This window comes from Pseudorasbora parva, chromosome 9 (genome assembly GCF_024679245.1).
Source record: "Pseudorasbora parva isolate DD20220531a chromosome 9, ASM2467924v1, whole genome shotgun sequence".
Lineage (NCBI taxonomy): Eukaryota > Metazoa > Chordata > Actinopteri > Cypriniformes > Gobionidae > Pseudorasbora > Pseudorasbora parva.
This window is the reverse complement of record NC_090180.1, coordinates 13,585,648-13,599,534: the sequence shown is the minus strand read 5'-3', so window position 1 is coordinate 13,599,534 and position 13,887 is coordinate 13,585,648. Positions and strand designations below refer to the sequence as shown.

The window sequence follows — 13,887 nt, the reverse complement described above, 5'->3', positions numbered from 1 at the left end:
CTGGGATGGTCATGGCAGAAGCTTCATTTTGTGTTTTGTTGATTTTGATGTTTGTTTTAGATCATTGTCCTGATGGAAGACCCAACTGCATCTCATTATAAAATTTCTAGCGAGGCCGTCAGGTTGTTATTTTTTATCTATTGGTATTTGCGCAAATCTATGATACCATGTATCTGAAAAAGATGTTCAGGACCTCCAGCAAAAAATAGGCCCACAACAATAAAGATCCAGCTGTATTTTTAGCCGAGGACATATGGGGTACTTTTTATCCCTGTTTGCACCAAACACATCTCGTGGTTTGCTGCCAAAAAGCTCTTTTTATAGTTTCATCTGACCACAGAACCAGGTCCCTTTTGAATTTCCAGTCGTGTCTGACAATCTTTTGCTGCACATCAGAACTATATTCTTTTACTCTTAGTGATGAATGATTCATGGAATTTGGCCTTTGTGTTTCCTCATATTTATACTCCTGGGAACAAGACATCATAGCTGGGCAATTTCATTTTCCTAGTCACCCTGGTGTGCTAAAAACAAATATGAATGTGAATATACTTAGGAGATATTTTACTCATAAAAAATGCTAGGGGTTCCAATAATTGTGGCCAACGTGTTTTGGAGAAAAACATTTATTTCATAATGTTATTTCCCCTCGACTTTCCATTCTTTTACTTCAATGAAAGTTTAGATTTTTGTGAATTGTGTGAATGATAGATCAAAAGGATAAGCAATGCAGATTTATTTTTACTGCCATTTTTAATAATATTTACAAGGGGTGCCAGTAATTTTGACCATCACTGTATGTACCTCTAGTAATTCTGTAATCCAAAAGGATGACGTCACGTTAATGTTTTACATCTTTATTTTTTAGTGTTTTTAGCATTTTAATTATGAATATGGTAATATGACATCACACAGCAGCAGAAAACGGTTGTCAGGCCTGTATTTGAGTCATTAGTAAAGTTATGTTTACACACAGTTTAGGTATTTATGGGAGTGACAACCACATCCAGCTGTATTTTTAGCCGAGGACATATGGGGTACTTTTTATCCCTGTTTGCAGTTAATGTTTTACATCCCTAGCCTGACAAGCCAGACCCACATCAAGATGTTTGGTCTGGGAACTCACCATTGACAGGGCGGGATGAGACGGTTGTCTTTCAAACTCTCTTTGCACGCGATAGGATAGCGCTACCACCAACCAGAGCAACGAAGGTGAAACGGAGCTCATTGATAGATTAAACTTCCGCCGTATCCGGTCAGCAAAACTTCAAACACATCTTCCCTTTTAAAGAATGACTTCAGTGCCGTTCTTTGTTCTTTTCTCCGAGAAAAGCTTAACTCCAAGTCTTCCAGAGTCGCGGTCAAAGCTGATTCGAAAGACCGCCGTTCGTCAGTTTCTGTGTTTACTAGAAGCACGCAAACGCAACTCGGCCGTCGTCATTATGGCCCCGCCCACCGACTCTATACACGATGTGATTGGCCCGACAAGAGTTTGCCGTTTACAGCTCAGAAGGGTATTGAGAGTTGCTAGAAGACACTCGCGGGCGGATTAGATTTGCTGCCGCTAGGGTGCGTCTAGATTTCTAGGTTATTACATCCCTGTTTGCAGGTTAGATTTTTGTGAATTGTTTGAATGATAGATCAAAAGGATAAACAATGTAGAATTATTTTTACTGCCATTTTTAATCATATTTACAAGTGGTGTTTAAATGATAGATCAGACCCTACATTTACGGGTATCAAATTCATACCCGTAAATGTTAAATTTTCCATTTTCCAAAATCCATTTCTCTACCGGAGCTACTCCTGTCAGTTTTGTGTTCTATGCATGACTCAAATGCTCAGCTATCCATCCAGATATAAATGCTGATTTGAGGGAGGAAATTGCGGGTCAATTGGACTCTTGTTGTGTCAGAAGTGATGAGACTTTTCAGATATATGGATGCCGCCATCTTTGATATTACATTGGTCACTGTCACGTGGTAATAAATGCGATAATAATCTGGTAATAAATTTGAATCGGATACGTGCATTTGCGTCTGCAAGCGGTCAAATCTGATATTCTTGGTCTCCTCTCCACCAATCAGCTGGTGTGTGGTGAGCGCTTTGGCGCAATATGGCTGCCGTCGCATCATCCAGGTAGATGCTGCACGTTGGTGGTTTGAGGAGTTTCTCCCATTCAATGTAAAGTGCTTTGAGTGCCTTGAAAAGCTCTATATAAATTGAACAAATTATTAATTATTTTAATTTATTATTATATTCCTCAGTAAATGCAAGTCGTATGTCATTGAAAAAAAAGGACGGAGGCAAATGAAGTCAACTCAGGTGGACATGAACTGCGATCAAGGGCCAGTGTTGCCAAGTCTGCTATTTTCCTGCAGAATTGGGCTACTTTAACATAGTTTTGAGTTGCAATTGAGCGGGTTTTGTTGTGAAAACCTGGCAACCCTGTCAAGGGCTCTCCTCTTTTTCCCCGCCTTACGAGAGAATTGTTTTGCTGACCTTGTGGATGTGTGGAAAAGTGCAGACAGCAAAACGTATAATCATTTTGTCTGCATCTATTGCATGTTGCGCCGTTTTACTTCCTTTTCCGGTTAAGAACGTCTTTGGCTGTTTCACCAGTGTACAGTGTAAATGCAAATATCGTATACGGGTCGCTTTTAAAAGATGATGTAAGCGGGTCGTCAAAAAAAAAATATATTCACCAAATTGGAATTGTGAATCAAGACCCGCAGTGTAAATGCAGCCATAGAGTTGTTACCCCTTCGCATGCATTATGACTGGCTGACTGCAATGGTTAAAGTTAAAAATCTTAATTTGTGTTTTACTGAAGAAACAAAGACACCTACATCTTGGATGCATTAGAGATAAGCAGATAAACATCACATTTCAATTTTTGGGGTGAACTGTCCCTTTAAATACAAATCCTGCATGTCCTGCGTCTCTGTGTGAATGAATGGCTCTGATGTGCAGTTTAATTTACCACACACACAGACACACACAGACTTGCGCATGGCGATCACATGAGCAGTCACTTCATGAGCATTTTACAGAGTGCGTCACAATCAGCTCCCTAGTTCAGTAGTCAGGGTACTGATCAGGGAATCAGCCCATTGATTTATGTCCTTATCAGAGCCCTGACTACTGAACTAGGGAGCTGATTGAGACGCACACACCGTTTCATTTGAGAAAAACTACTGCCATGACATAAACACAGAAACTCAAAGGTATTCACGACAACCCATGAAAATATCCGGGTCTCGGTGTAATAATACTAACACTAATATAATAATAATACATTAATAAGTGAATGCAGAATACAAACACAGGATAACACTTCAAAATAGACTTTACTAGAGACGCAAAAGTAGAAAACAATACCAGACAAAGAACAGAACAGAACAGGGAGTAGGCATATAATAAACGTAGTAAATGAGGAACAGCTAAACAAAGATGAACTAATCAGAAACTAATGAGAACTCAAAAAGACACAACAGGAACAACTACACAGAATATAATCATGACACATTTATAATAGACATTGCAATATTCCATAAAAACAGTAAGAATTGTCAAATTTTGATTTCATGGTGACTTACATTTTTTTTATCAAAATATGTTTTGTCATATCGTGTGATATGTTTTGTCATATTGATATTGTACTACCCAATACAGACAGCGATCAAGCAGCTGTTGCTATGGTTACACCCCTTAGATAAACACAACTTCTGTTCTGTGCTCTGATTAATGTAACTTAAGGCCCCGATCACACAGAACGCGGTTTTGCAGCGAGAGACGCCTTTTTTTTAATGTATTTCGGTTGGCAGAGAGCGTTATGCGTGCTGCTTATGCGCCCTGGGCGCCTCGCGTTTTAACCGCTTGCTGCGCCTCATGTTTTCGAACCTTAAAAACGCATTCTGTGTTATCGGGGCCTAATGAAACACAATTAGCATTGTTTCTTTATATGTAAAAGGAATACATGCTTTTAGGAATACATGCATTTAGGGAAGCTGAATCCACTATTGGTGCCACAACTCACAAGCTCTTGTTCCAACAAGGCTTTTTGACTAACCTAAAGGTGCACAATGTAGTATTTTTGCTGAAAAATATCCAAAATTCTTCGCGACCCCATCTTTCAAACTGTAGTTAGTGTGTAATGTTGCTGTTAGAGCATAAATAATACCTGTAAAATTATAAAGCTCAAAGTTCAATGCCAAGCGAGATATTTTATTTAACAGAAGTTCCCTTTCAAAGCCTACAGCGAACGGCCGGTTTGGACTACACCCCTGCACTTTCTTGCTGTAATGACGTCACTAGAACAGTTTGTTGACTAACCCTCCGCCCACAAGAATACGCCAAAAAGGGGGCTTGGTCTTGTTGCTCTCCCACGCGGAGAAGCGCACATTGAGCGCGTGCATCTCCCCGTTATCATAAGAGGCGGGACCTTTCCGGGCAACGTGTGCTAAGCTGCTGTCAAATCACAACACGGGAAGCGCTGGCCCAATCAGAACTCGTTACGTATTTCTGAAGGAGGGACTTCATAGAACAAGGAAATCATCAGGCCGTTTTTAGGACAGAGGAAACAGCGGTATACAGATAAGTAAATTGTAAAATCCAGTTTTTTTTACACACGAAACATGAACTCGTTATATTGCACACTGTAAACATAATCAAAGCTTCAAAAACACATGAAAAACGGGACCTTTAATACTACCGTAATGTTAATAATCGCATCCATGAACATGATTTCTGCCCGAGACCTATTATCGACCTATTTTCAATTTTTTGATGCTGCGCTCAAACTCGGCATCATCAAACTACGCCTTTGTTTTGTACAGGCGCCCTCTAGCGGACGGAAAAGCGCATAGTGCACCTTTAACCAGCCAGAATTCCATAATCAACCATAATTAATGCTGCATTCACATGCTCTCGGAATTATCATAAATACGAGTTTCCTAAATAAAAGCTGCACATGAACGCCCTCCCATTTCAAAATTTGAATGGAATGAGCTCGTAATCACGACTTCAGAAGTGGGAATTATCAAATTTCAGAAAGCACGTAAAGGCGGCATACTTTCCAGTTAACATGCTGGCCAACCAGCTTCATCAGCACTAACCTACATAAAGCATAGATTTAATCATATTTGGATTCGTATTTAAATCAATTCCACATATCTTCCCCAACAATATGAAAACATTTGCAAATATAACAGCGCTCATGTATCTTGAAGCAGTTCAGTGAGAGGATATGGTCATGTCTGATGCCTGCAGATGTGGTGGTTTACCTCCTGCTTTCTAGATTGCCCTCTACCGGTGATTAATTGTCACTGGTTTGTGTAGCCGACGTTGTTTATCAATCTGTCACTCACATTCCACAGGTGCGGCCATCACCTGAATCTTAAAGGCTTCTTTATGGTCTTCACATTTATAGCAGAGCTGTTTTCACCCAATCATTTTTCAAGCATTGACGCTGAACGTTTGCTGTTGTCTAGCTTGTAAACTACATCTTGCAGCATTTATCAGGCTGTTCAATTCCCTCTGCACCTCAATGCAGTGCTCGCCATTCACCAGCAGGGAGCATAATCAGTCTGCGCTGTTTAGGGGTGATAGATGAGACACACATACGTGCAGTGTATCTGTAATGAGCCACTGTGTCTTTGAGTGTGTCTGTGCATCTGCATCTAGAAATACGTCACTGTCCACCAAAGGATGTATTAAATGGGCCGATGCATTTGAGTCTAGGGTAAAAATATATTCGCCCAGTAACAATTTATTTTTCCATTTAATGGTACGTTAAGATGATTGGCTAGAAAAAAGCGAGCTTTGAACAAAAGCAGCGGCCGTTCAAATAGGAAGTCTGTGATAAATTCCCTTAACTATTAAATGAAGTTGAGTCTCCATTAAATAGGCAACAGTGTCTCGCAGTCCAATGTTTTTAGTGCTAATGAGGTGTCGCATTGGTTTCTTGAAATATAAATAGACTGCTCTTTTGGCCTTGTGTAATCTCCAAAGACACACAGCATCTGTCTCTATATCATCCTTCCCGCCTCCCTGTTGAGTGTGAAAAGCATGAGAAATCTATCAGCACAGTGTGCAGCGGAGGTCTTCTGATCCTCCTTGACTGAGTTTGAGGGGTTTGGAGGCTTGTCAGCTCACTACCTACACACCTACAGAGCTGGCATCATATCTCTCTCTCTCTCTCTCTCTCTATGTCTGTCTCATTTCTGTTTTATTGCTCCATCTAATACTGTTCCAAAACCTAGCGAGCTGACATGTTGCATGCTGCCTACATAGGCTGCAATTTTCTAAAGCAGCATCATGAAGCCTCATTTGAAACGCTCTGCATATGCAACGATGGAGCTCTGCATTGAACTTGACTTCCGGCTTTAAAAGTGTTTGCTGTTAGCTTGCTGCTAACCACATGATACTCTATTAAGCATTAAATACAGTACATAGCACACTGAAATATTGAGTAAGATAATACATTTTTATTCTCGCTAAACAATTTTATCAATACTTTAAACCAACATTATGACCAACATTTTTTGATTTTGCTATTAACTTGTTGCTAAGCTATTGATAAAACAACACTCTAAGCATTAAAATACATAGCACACAGAAATGGATAATACATTTTTATTCACACTAAACGATTTTATCAACAGTTTTTCGTAGAGAGCAAGATAGAGACAGTATATTAATTTCACTCACCTTGTCCACCATGTTGGACTTTTTGTCGCACTTAACTTGTCAGTGCTTTTTGTCATTTGTCATTTGTCTACATACAATGTTTTGCCCAAAAGAAGAAGAGATGTTGACTGGGAGTAGTGGATTGTGCTTGATGCTTTCTGGGCCTATTTCCAGAATACAAGCACATATTTGGGTTAGCTAGTGTTTGACTTGCATAGCAGTTGAGTTGGACAGATTGCTAATAGCAGTTGTCAAATTTCTCCAGTGTGTCTGCCTGTCTCAGCTCTTTCTTTACCCCAATGATGTATAAATGCAAAAGAGAGACATTTATTGATTGATTTAGGTGGTCAGTTTTTTATTTATTTATTTATTATATAAAAGCAGGGTTTGGCACAGTGATATTTCCTAATGGACCGGTTAGATTTTTAATTACCCTGACAACATTTTCACTGGCCTCAGCACATAACATTTTTTGTTTTTAGCTAAGCGTCAGATGCAGTACTGTGAAGTACGCTGCCACTGAACTGTAGAGCAGTGACAATGTGTTCTCTGGAGTTCTTCTCTGTCTGGCAATCTGATGGACGAGCCTGGGTTTGGCGGATGCCAGGAGACCGGTACTTTCCTGACTGCACTGTGCCAAGTGTAAAGTTTGGTGGAGGGGGATTAGGTTATTATAATAATAATAATGCGTTTGATTTATATAGCGCTTTTCAAGGCACTCAAAGCGCTTTACATTGAAGGGGGGAATGTCCTCAACCACCACCAATGTGCAGCATCCACCTGGATGATGCGACGGCAGCCATTTTGCACCAGAACGCTCACCACACACCAGCTGATTGGTGGAGAGGAGACCGAGTGATGAAGCCAATCAGGATATGGGGATTATTAGGAGGCCATGATGGACAGAGGCCAATGGGCAAATTTGGCCAGGATGCCGGGGTTACACCCCTACTCTTTTTCCGAAAGACATCCTGGGATTTTTAATGACCACAGAGAGTCAGGACCTCGGTTTAACGTCTCATCCGAAGGACGGTGCTCTTTGTCAGTATAGTGTCCCCATCACTATACTGGGGTGTTAGGACCCACACAGACCACAGGGTGAGCACCCCCTACTGGCCTCACTAACACCTCTACCAGCAGCTACCTGGTTTTCCCAGTTGGTCTCCCATCCAGGTATTGACCAGGCTCAGCCCTGCTTAGCTTCAGTGGGAAACCTCTTGGGCTACAGGGTGATATGGCTGCTGGCAATGTTGTGGGTTGTTTTTAAGGGGTTTGGCTTGGCCCCTTAGTTCCAGTGAAAGGAACTTAATGCCTCAGCCTACCAAGACATTTTGGACAATTTCATACTCCCAACTTTGTTGGAACAGTTTGAGGATGGCCCCTTCCTGTTTCAACATGACTGCGCACCAGTGCATGAGGCAAGGTCTATAGGCATGGATGGGCGAGTATTGTGTTGAGTAACTTGACTGGCCTGCACAGAGTCCTGACCTCAACCCGATAAAACACCTCTGGGATTAATCAGAGCACAGACTGTAAGTGAGACCTTCTGGTCCAACATCAGTTCCTGACCTCACAAATGCGCTCCCCGAAGAATGATCAAAAATTCCCATAAACACACTAAACCTTGTGGAAAGTCTTCCCAAAAGAATTGAAGCTGTTATAGCTGTAAAGGGTGGGCCAACTCCATATTAAACCCTACGGATTAAGAATGCGATCAATAAAGTTCATGTGCATGTAAAGGCAGGTGTCCCAAATTTTTTGCCAATATAGTGTATGTGGAAAAATGTAAAACATTTAGATCTATGCTATTATGAAAGCTTTATAGAACACTTTTTAAACACTTTTGCTTGAAAATGATGCAAAATAGTTTATTTGTATGCCGTTATGCTACAATAACGAAATACACTACAATTAATGTAGAAATCCAACAACTCTCAATCAGCTTATTTTGAGGAATAAGCTTATTTTTTGGGCTTGATTTGTCAGAACAAGTGGAATGTTCTTGTGAGATCTGGCGTCAGAGTGTATATGCCCATACTGAATAGAGTATATAAACACATCCCGCTCTCCCTGGTGTAATTAGACTTTATTTGTGAATTTTAAGATGACAGAGGGAGGTAGATTTGCGACAAGCTGTCAGCATCCTGCTGTTTGTTCTCTCTGCAACTTCAGAATGAAGTCCTACCACCATAGCTGACATAATCTGTCTATTTCAGTGCTAATTGTTTTGGATCTGCGGATGAAAACAGAGAACTGGCAGCAGTCCACCAACTCGCCCTCGTGGGAAATTGTGACTACTGCTCGGAGGCTCGGCGTAGAAAATGCCGCATAAGTTGTCATATCAGGTAGAGTGAGGGCAGATACTATTGCCTCTCACCAAACCTCCTACACCTTTCTACTCGCTCTGGGGATATAAATAGATATTGTATATATAATACATTGTTATATTATGCATGCATGCCACATAAGGATGTCACTTCCAGTGCTGGCCTGTGACTCACTTGTCAAAGGCACTAAACTCTGTGTGGGGAAGCATGGGCTCTGCATATTTATACGGTTATTCCTCAAACTCCAATTAAGTGTCAAAATAGGCCGCGTCTCAGCACTTCTGTCTGGCGCGGTTTGGAGATAAGCACTGCAGGTTTGCGTATCCACAATGTGTCTTGAATTGCGGTAAATTTGGTTCGGCTTATTGCTTTCTCGGTTGTGGATTGTTACAGGGTTTATTTTGAGAGCAAAGACATCTGTTGTGCCACTTCAGTGGACAAATCGGCCCATGTGCCAACTCCCGCACAGAGGAGCCGGGCAAAGAGCCACTCAGCAGGTGCTAAAGCTGGCGGGGCAGCGGCTCTGTCACGTTCACAGAGGTGTCCCATCACCTGCCATGACCCTTCCCTTTCCACTGTCTTTCAGATGCGTCTTATCTTCAAACACACAAGCCATTTCCTGTCTGGGTCTCCACAACCCTGTCTACCAATGCAACAGTGCAATTGTTCACACTCTCATGAGTCTGGAAATGTGGGAATCCAGGGGAAAACAAGCTCTTTTATGAGCAATTGTTCACTTCATTAAAGCATACTGTGCACCTACTGCTGGGTTCGGGTAATTTCTCTAGGTTGTTCATTTCCTGTTCATCCCTCCTATCTCTATATTTTGAACACAGACTGACCTACAAAGAACAAGAAAAGATTTTTGTTTTGTTTGTCAAGAAAAGAAAGGTGCTTAATGGATTATATCACGCAAAAATGAAAATTGTCTACATTTACTCATGATTATCTCATGAAACCAAAATGGCGGAAGATGAAGACATTTAAAGAATGTTTCTGCTTGTCTTGCAGTTACCATAAATGCATCATAAAAGTAGCCCATATATGGGCACGTCTCACAAGACATGTTTCAAGCTTCTTTTTACTGTATTTTTTTGCCAACTAAATGCAGCCTTTGTGAGCATTAACAAAAAAAATCGTACAACTTTTTGAATGATAGTACTTCATATAAACTGTGTAAAAGTTTAAATGCAGTTCTTTTTAAAAACTTTTTGAAACTTCAGTGTCTTGGTGCTTATTCCTTAGAACTAACACTTGGACAAGAGCAAACAGCATAATATCATAATTTACCTTTTGTGTTCATCAAAAGAGCAAAGTGTATAATATTATAATTTACCTTTTATGTTCATCACAAAAAAATTCATACAGGTTTGGAATGACACCAAAATGAGTAAATTATAGCTATGCCTGAACTATTCCTTAATTGTCTGTCTGCAGTCTGTACGAAACGGTGTCAGAAGTTCCTGATTTCCCGTGTGGGTGAAGACTGGATCTTCCTCATCCTCCTGGGGCTTCTCATGGCATTGGTCAGCTGGGCTATGGACTACACTATTGCCTTCTGCCAGCAAGGTGAGAGGGAGAAAAGAATGGAAAAAAGAAAAGGACAATTTTCTGCTTGACAGGGTTCCATGAAAGTACAGATGGTGTCATTTAATCAGTCAAGTATTTTCAGTTGGGTATCGTCATCATGTGTATTCTGGGATGGAAGGTGCATTAATGCCTGAACGAATTGGTGCCAACTCACTGACCTCTTTTTGCAAAAGAATTAGTTTATTTACAAGGACTGGGGGTGTGGCAGTTCAGTCAATTAAGAAAAAGGCACATATCAAGGGCATCTTTTTTTTCTACTTTGCAGCATTAGCTAAAGGTGCATGAAGTGAAGGGTCAAGAAATATACATATTTTGACACAATTATTTACACTCACAAATAATGAAGACCCCAGTAATATCAATGTCCTATTTTATTTAACATAGGGTCTGTTTATCTTTCGAGTCCACAATTTGGCAAGTAAAACAATTGACAAACAACGGACTTTGCAGTTGCAATACAGGACAGGGTAATATAGTAGGTCGCCCCATCATGGTGGTTTTTCCAGCTCGCAAGTCTAATAGAGAGTTGCTAGACGACGTTGACTGCAAATTAGATTTGCTGCCGCTAGGGTGCATCTAGATTTCTAGGCTAGGGCTTTTCTTCAGTTAAAATTAAAATAACCTTGGCTTTTTAATCCTTATCAGTAGGTGTCAGTATAAATTCCAAGATTCCCTGTTGAATCGGGCAGGAAAATGAATTAAAACAATTTAACAGCAAAAATAAGAGAGCAGGTAAATGTAGATAGATGCATGGTCTATATCCATGGGCGTAGATTACGGGGGGGACGTGTCCCCCTCACTTTTAATAAAATGTATTTTCGTCCCCCGCACTTTTACTGGGTCTCACCGATCTTAATCGACATGCTCCGAGCGGGATTCGAACCGGCTGCGTGGCGGCGGCCAATTTAACAGGGACGCTAAACATAGCCTTCTCTAATCTCGGTTGATAGCGCGCTTCACGCGTCACGGTCAAATGTATTTACATAGAAACCAATGTGAATACATCAAGATTTAAATTCAGAGACAAAACATAATCTATGCATGACCTGTCATTTTATTCGCATCTAAATATGAGGAGGGCGCTCTCATAGAAAGTCCAAAAGCGGATTCGTAGAAGTAATACCTTGTCACGCTGGAGCTGCAGCTGAAGGAAAACAATCGTTATTAGTGATGAAACGTGACGACGACAATCAGACGATTGCGACAATATATTATTTATGTGTGTTTTTCAAGCCATCTCAATGTAGCCTATTTATTGACAATAAAGTATCAGAATAATGCAGCTTTTTTAATGTTTAGTATTCTGCTCACCACGGCTGCATTTATTTAATCAAAAATAGTTAAACAGTAATATTGTGAAATATTATTACAAATTAAAACAGCTTTTTTCCCCTATGTGAATATATAGTAATTTATTCCTGTAATCAAAGCTGAATTTATCATCATTACTCCAGTCTTCAGTGTAACATGATCCTTCACTAATAATTCTCATATGATGATTTTATAATCAAGAAACATTTATGATTATTATCTGTGTTGAAAACAGTTGTGCTGCTCAAAAATGTTGTGGAAACCATGATACATTTTATTTTTCAGGATTCTTTGATGAATAGAAAGTTCAATTGACAGCTTTTATTTGCATTTATTAAATAAATAATTATCTTTTATAAAGATATAAAAAATATCACTTGAATGCATGTCTGATCAATAAAAGTATTAATTTCTTTCTTTTTTTCATTGTACCACAAATGTTTAGATGGTTTCCACAAATATTAAGCAGCCCCATGAGCAGCACAACTGACAATAATCATAAATGTGTGTTGATCATCAAATCCTCATATGAGAATGATTAGTGAAGGATCATGCGACACTGAAGACTGGAGTAATGATGATAAATTCAGCTTTGATCACAGGAATAAATGACACTTTACTATATTCACATATAGAGAACAGCTGGTCTACATCAGAATATCATTTTATTTTTTTACTTTGCATAAAATCTATGGAGACTTAATGCAAAAGTTTTTGTAGTAAACCAATCATAAAATTGGCATAAAATATAGGAGAAAAATATTATAGATATTAGAGGTTATTGTTCAGCAGTGTATTTGATATCTTACCAAATTAAAAGCAAGAGATGCGATAAATTATATCGGTCCAAAAAAAAAAATTTGGTATTGCGACATTTCTGTCCCCCTCACTCCTGAAAAGATGGCTACGCCCCTGTCTATATCATTATAGTCTATATCAGGGGTGGCGAACATCGGTCCTGTATAGTTTTGCTTCAACCCTAATCTCAAACACTGCCGATCTCTGTATCTGACGGTAGCACTTTTAACATAGCTTAGCATACATCATTGAAGCATATTAGTCCATTAGCGTCACTCTCATAAATGACCAAACACTTTATTTTTTTAAAGATTTTTTAAAGCTTGACTGTTCTGTAGTTACATTGTGTGCTAAGGTTTTTTATACTGATATAGATAGGAACTATTTTCTGATTCCTGTGTAGTAATCCTGGAACTTTGCGGTCGTGCCTGAAAGTAGTCCTCAGATATGTAACTTCCAATGTGACCGGCGCCTAGTTTGTGTTGTTGCAGATAATGCAGAGTTGCAACCAGCAAATTATGCAGTGGATTTAATATGCGATTAACTATGGTTCTGTGTGTTGTAAGGAGCTGTGATAGTGAGTCGGATATGTATTCTACCATCATGTTTCACAGAATATCAACAAAAATCAAGTAACGAAAGAATCAGTGGTTGACTGCTCTGAACCATGGATATCAAAACACCGGTAGATTCAAACATGAAACTGTGTTTGCTCAAAGCATTTGGGACAAGATGACTATTTGGAAAACATGGACAGTGTTACCACGGTACGGCGTCTAAAGGATATGGCCATACAGGGTGAAGTGTATCATCCCCCATCCCCATGGCTGTAAATATAACATAACATTTTTTTTTGTTATCTTGAACGACCAGATTGAAAAGCACTGCTGTTGTCTTAAACTAACGTTACCTGTGAATGCAGTCACTAAGTTAGTAGTTTTGTTGTAGAGTTCTGGTGAGGTAGTGTATAGTTTGATTAAAATAGAATGTGGAATTGCCGGTATTGTTTATCTACACAGTTTCTATGGTAAAAAAAAATACTACGTTGGTGATGTTACGTTCTGTGCTGAGGCTTTGCAGCGTGTCTCCTGCATAGAAAATGATCTGGCGCCCGCTAAAATAATGTTCGTCCAGTCAAAGTCTTATTTGATCAGTTATTGTGATTTTATGA

The 13,887-nt window shown here is 39.7% G+C and overlaps 1 protein-coding gene across 7 annotated transcripts in view; it reads left to right on the top strand.

Annotated features, from left to right (window-relative positions):
- clcn2a (chloride channel, voltage-sensitive 2a) overlaps window positions 1-13,887 on the top strand; it is a 53,741-nt gene that overhangs the window by 21,630 nt on the left and 18,224 nt on the right. For all 7 annotated transcript variants that reach the window (XM_067454013.1, XM_067454014.1, XM_067454010.1 and 4 more), the window contains one exon: window positions 10,455-10,586. In XM_067454013.1, the coding sequence (XP_067310114.1) occupies window positions 10,455-10,586 (132 nt within the window). The remainder of the gene's footprint in view (window positions 1-10,454; window positions 10,587-13,887) is intronic.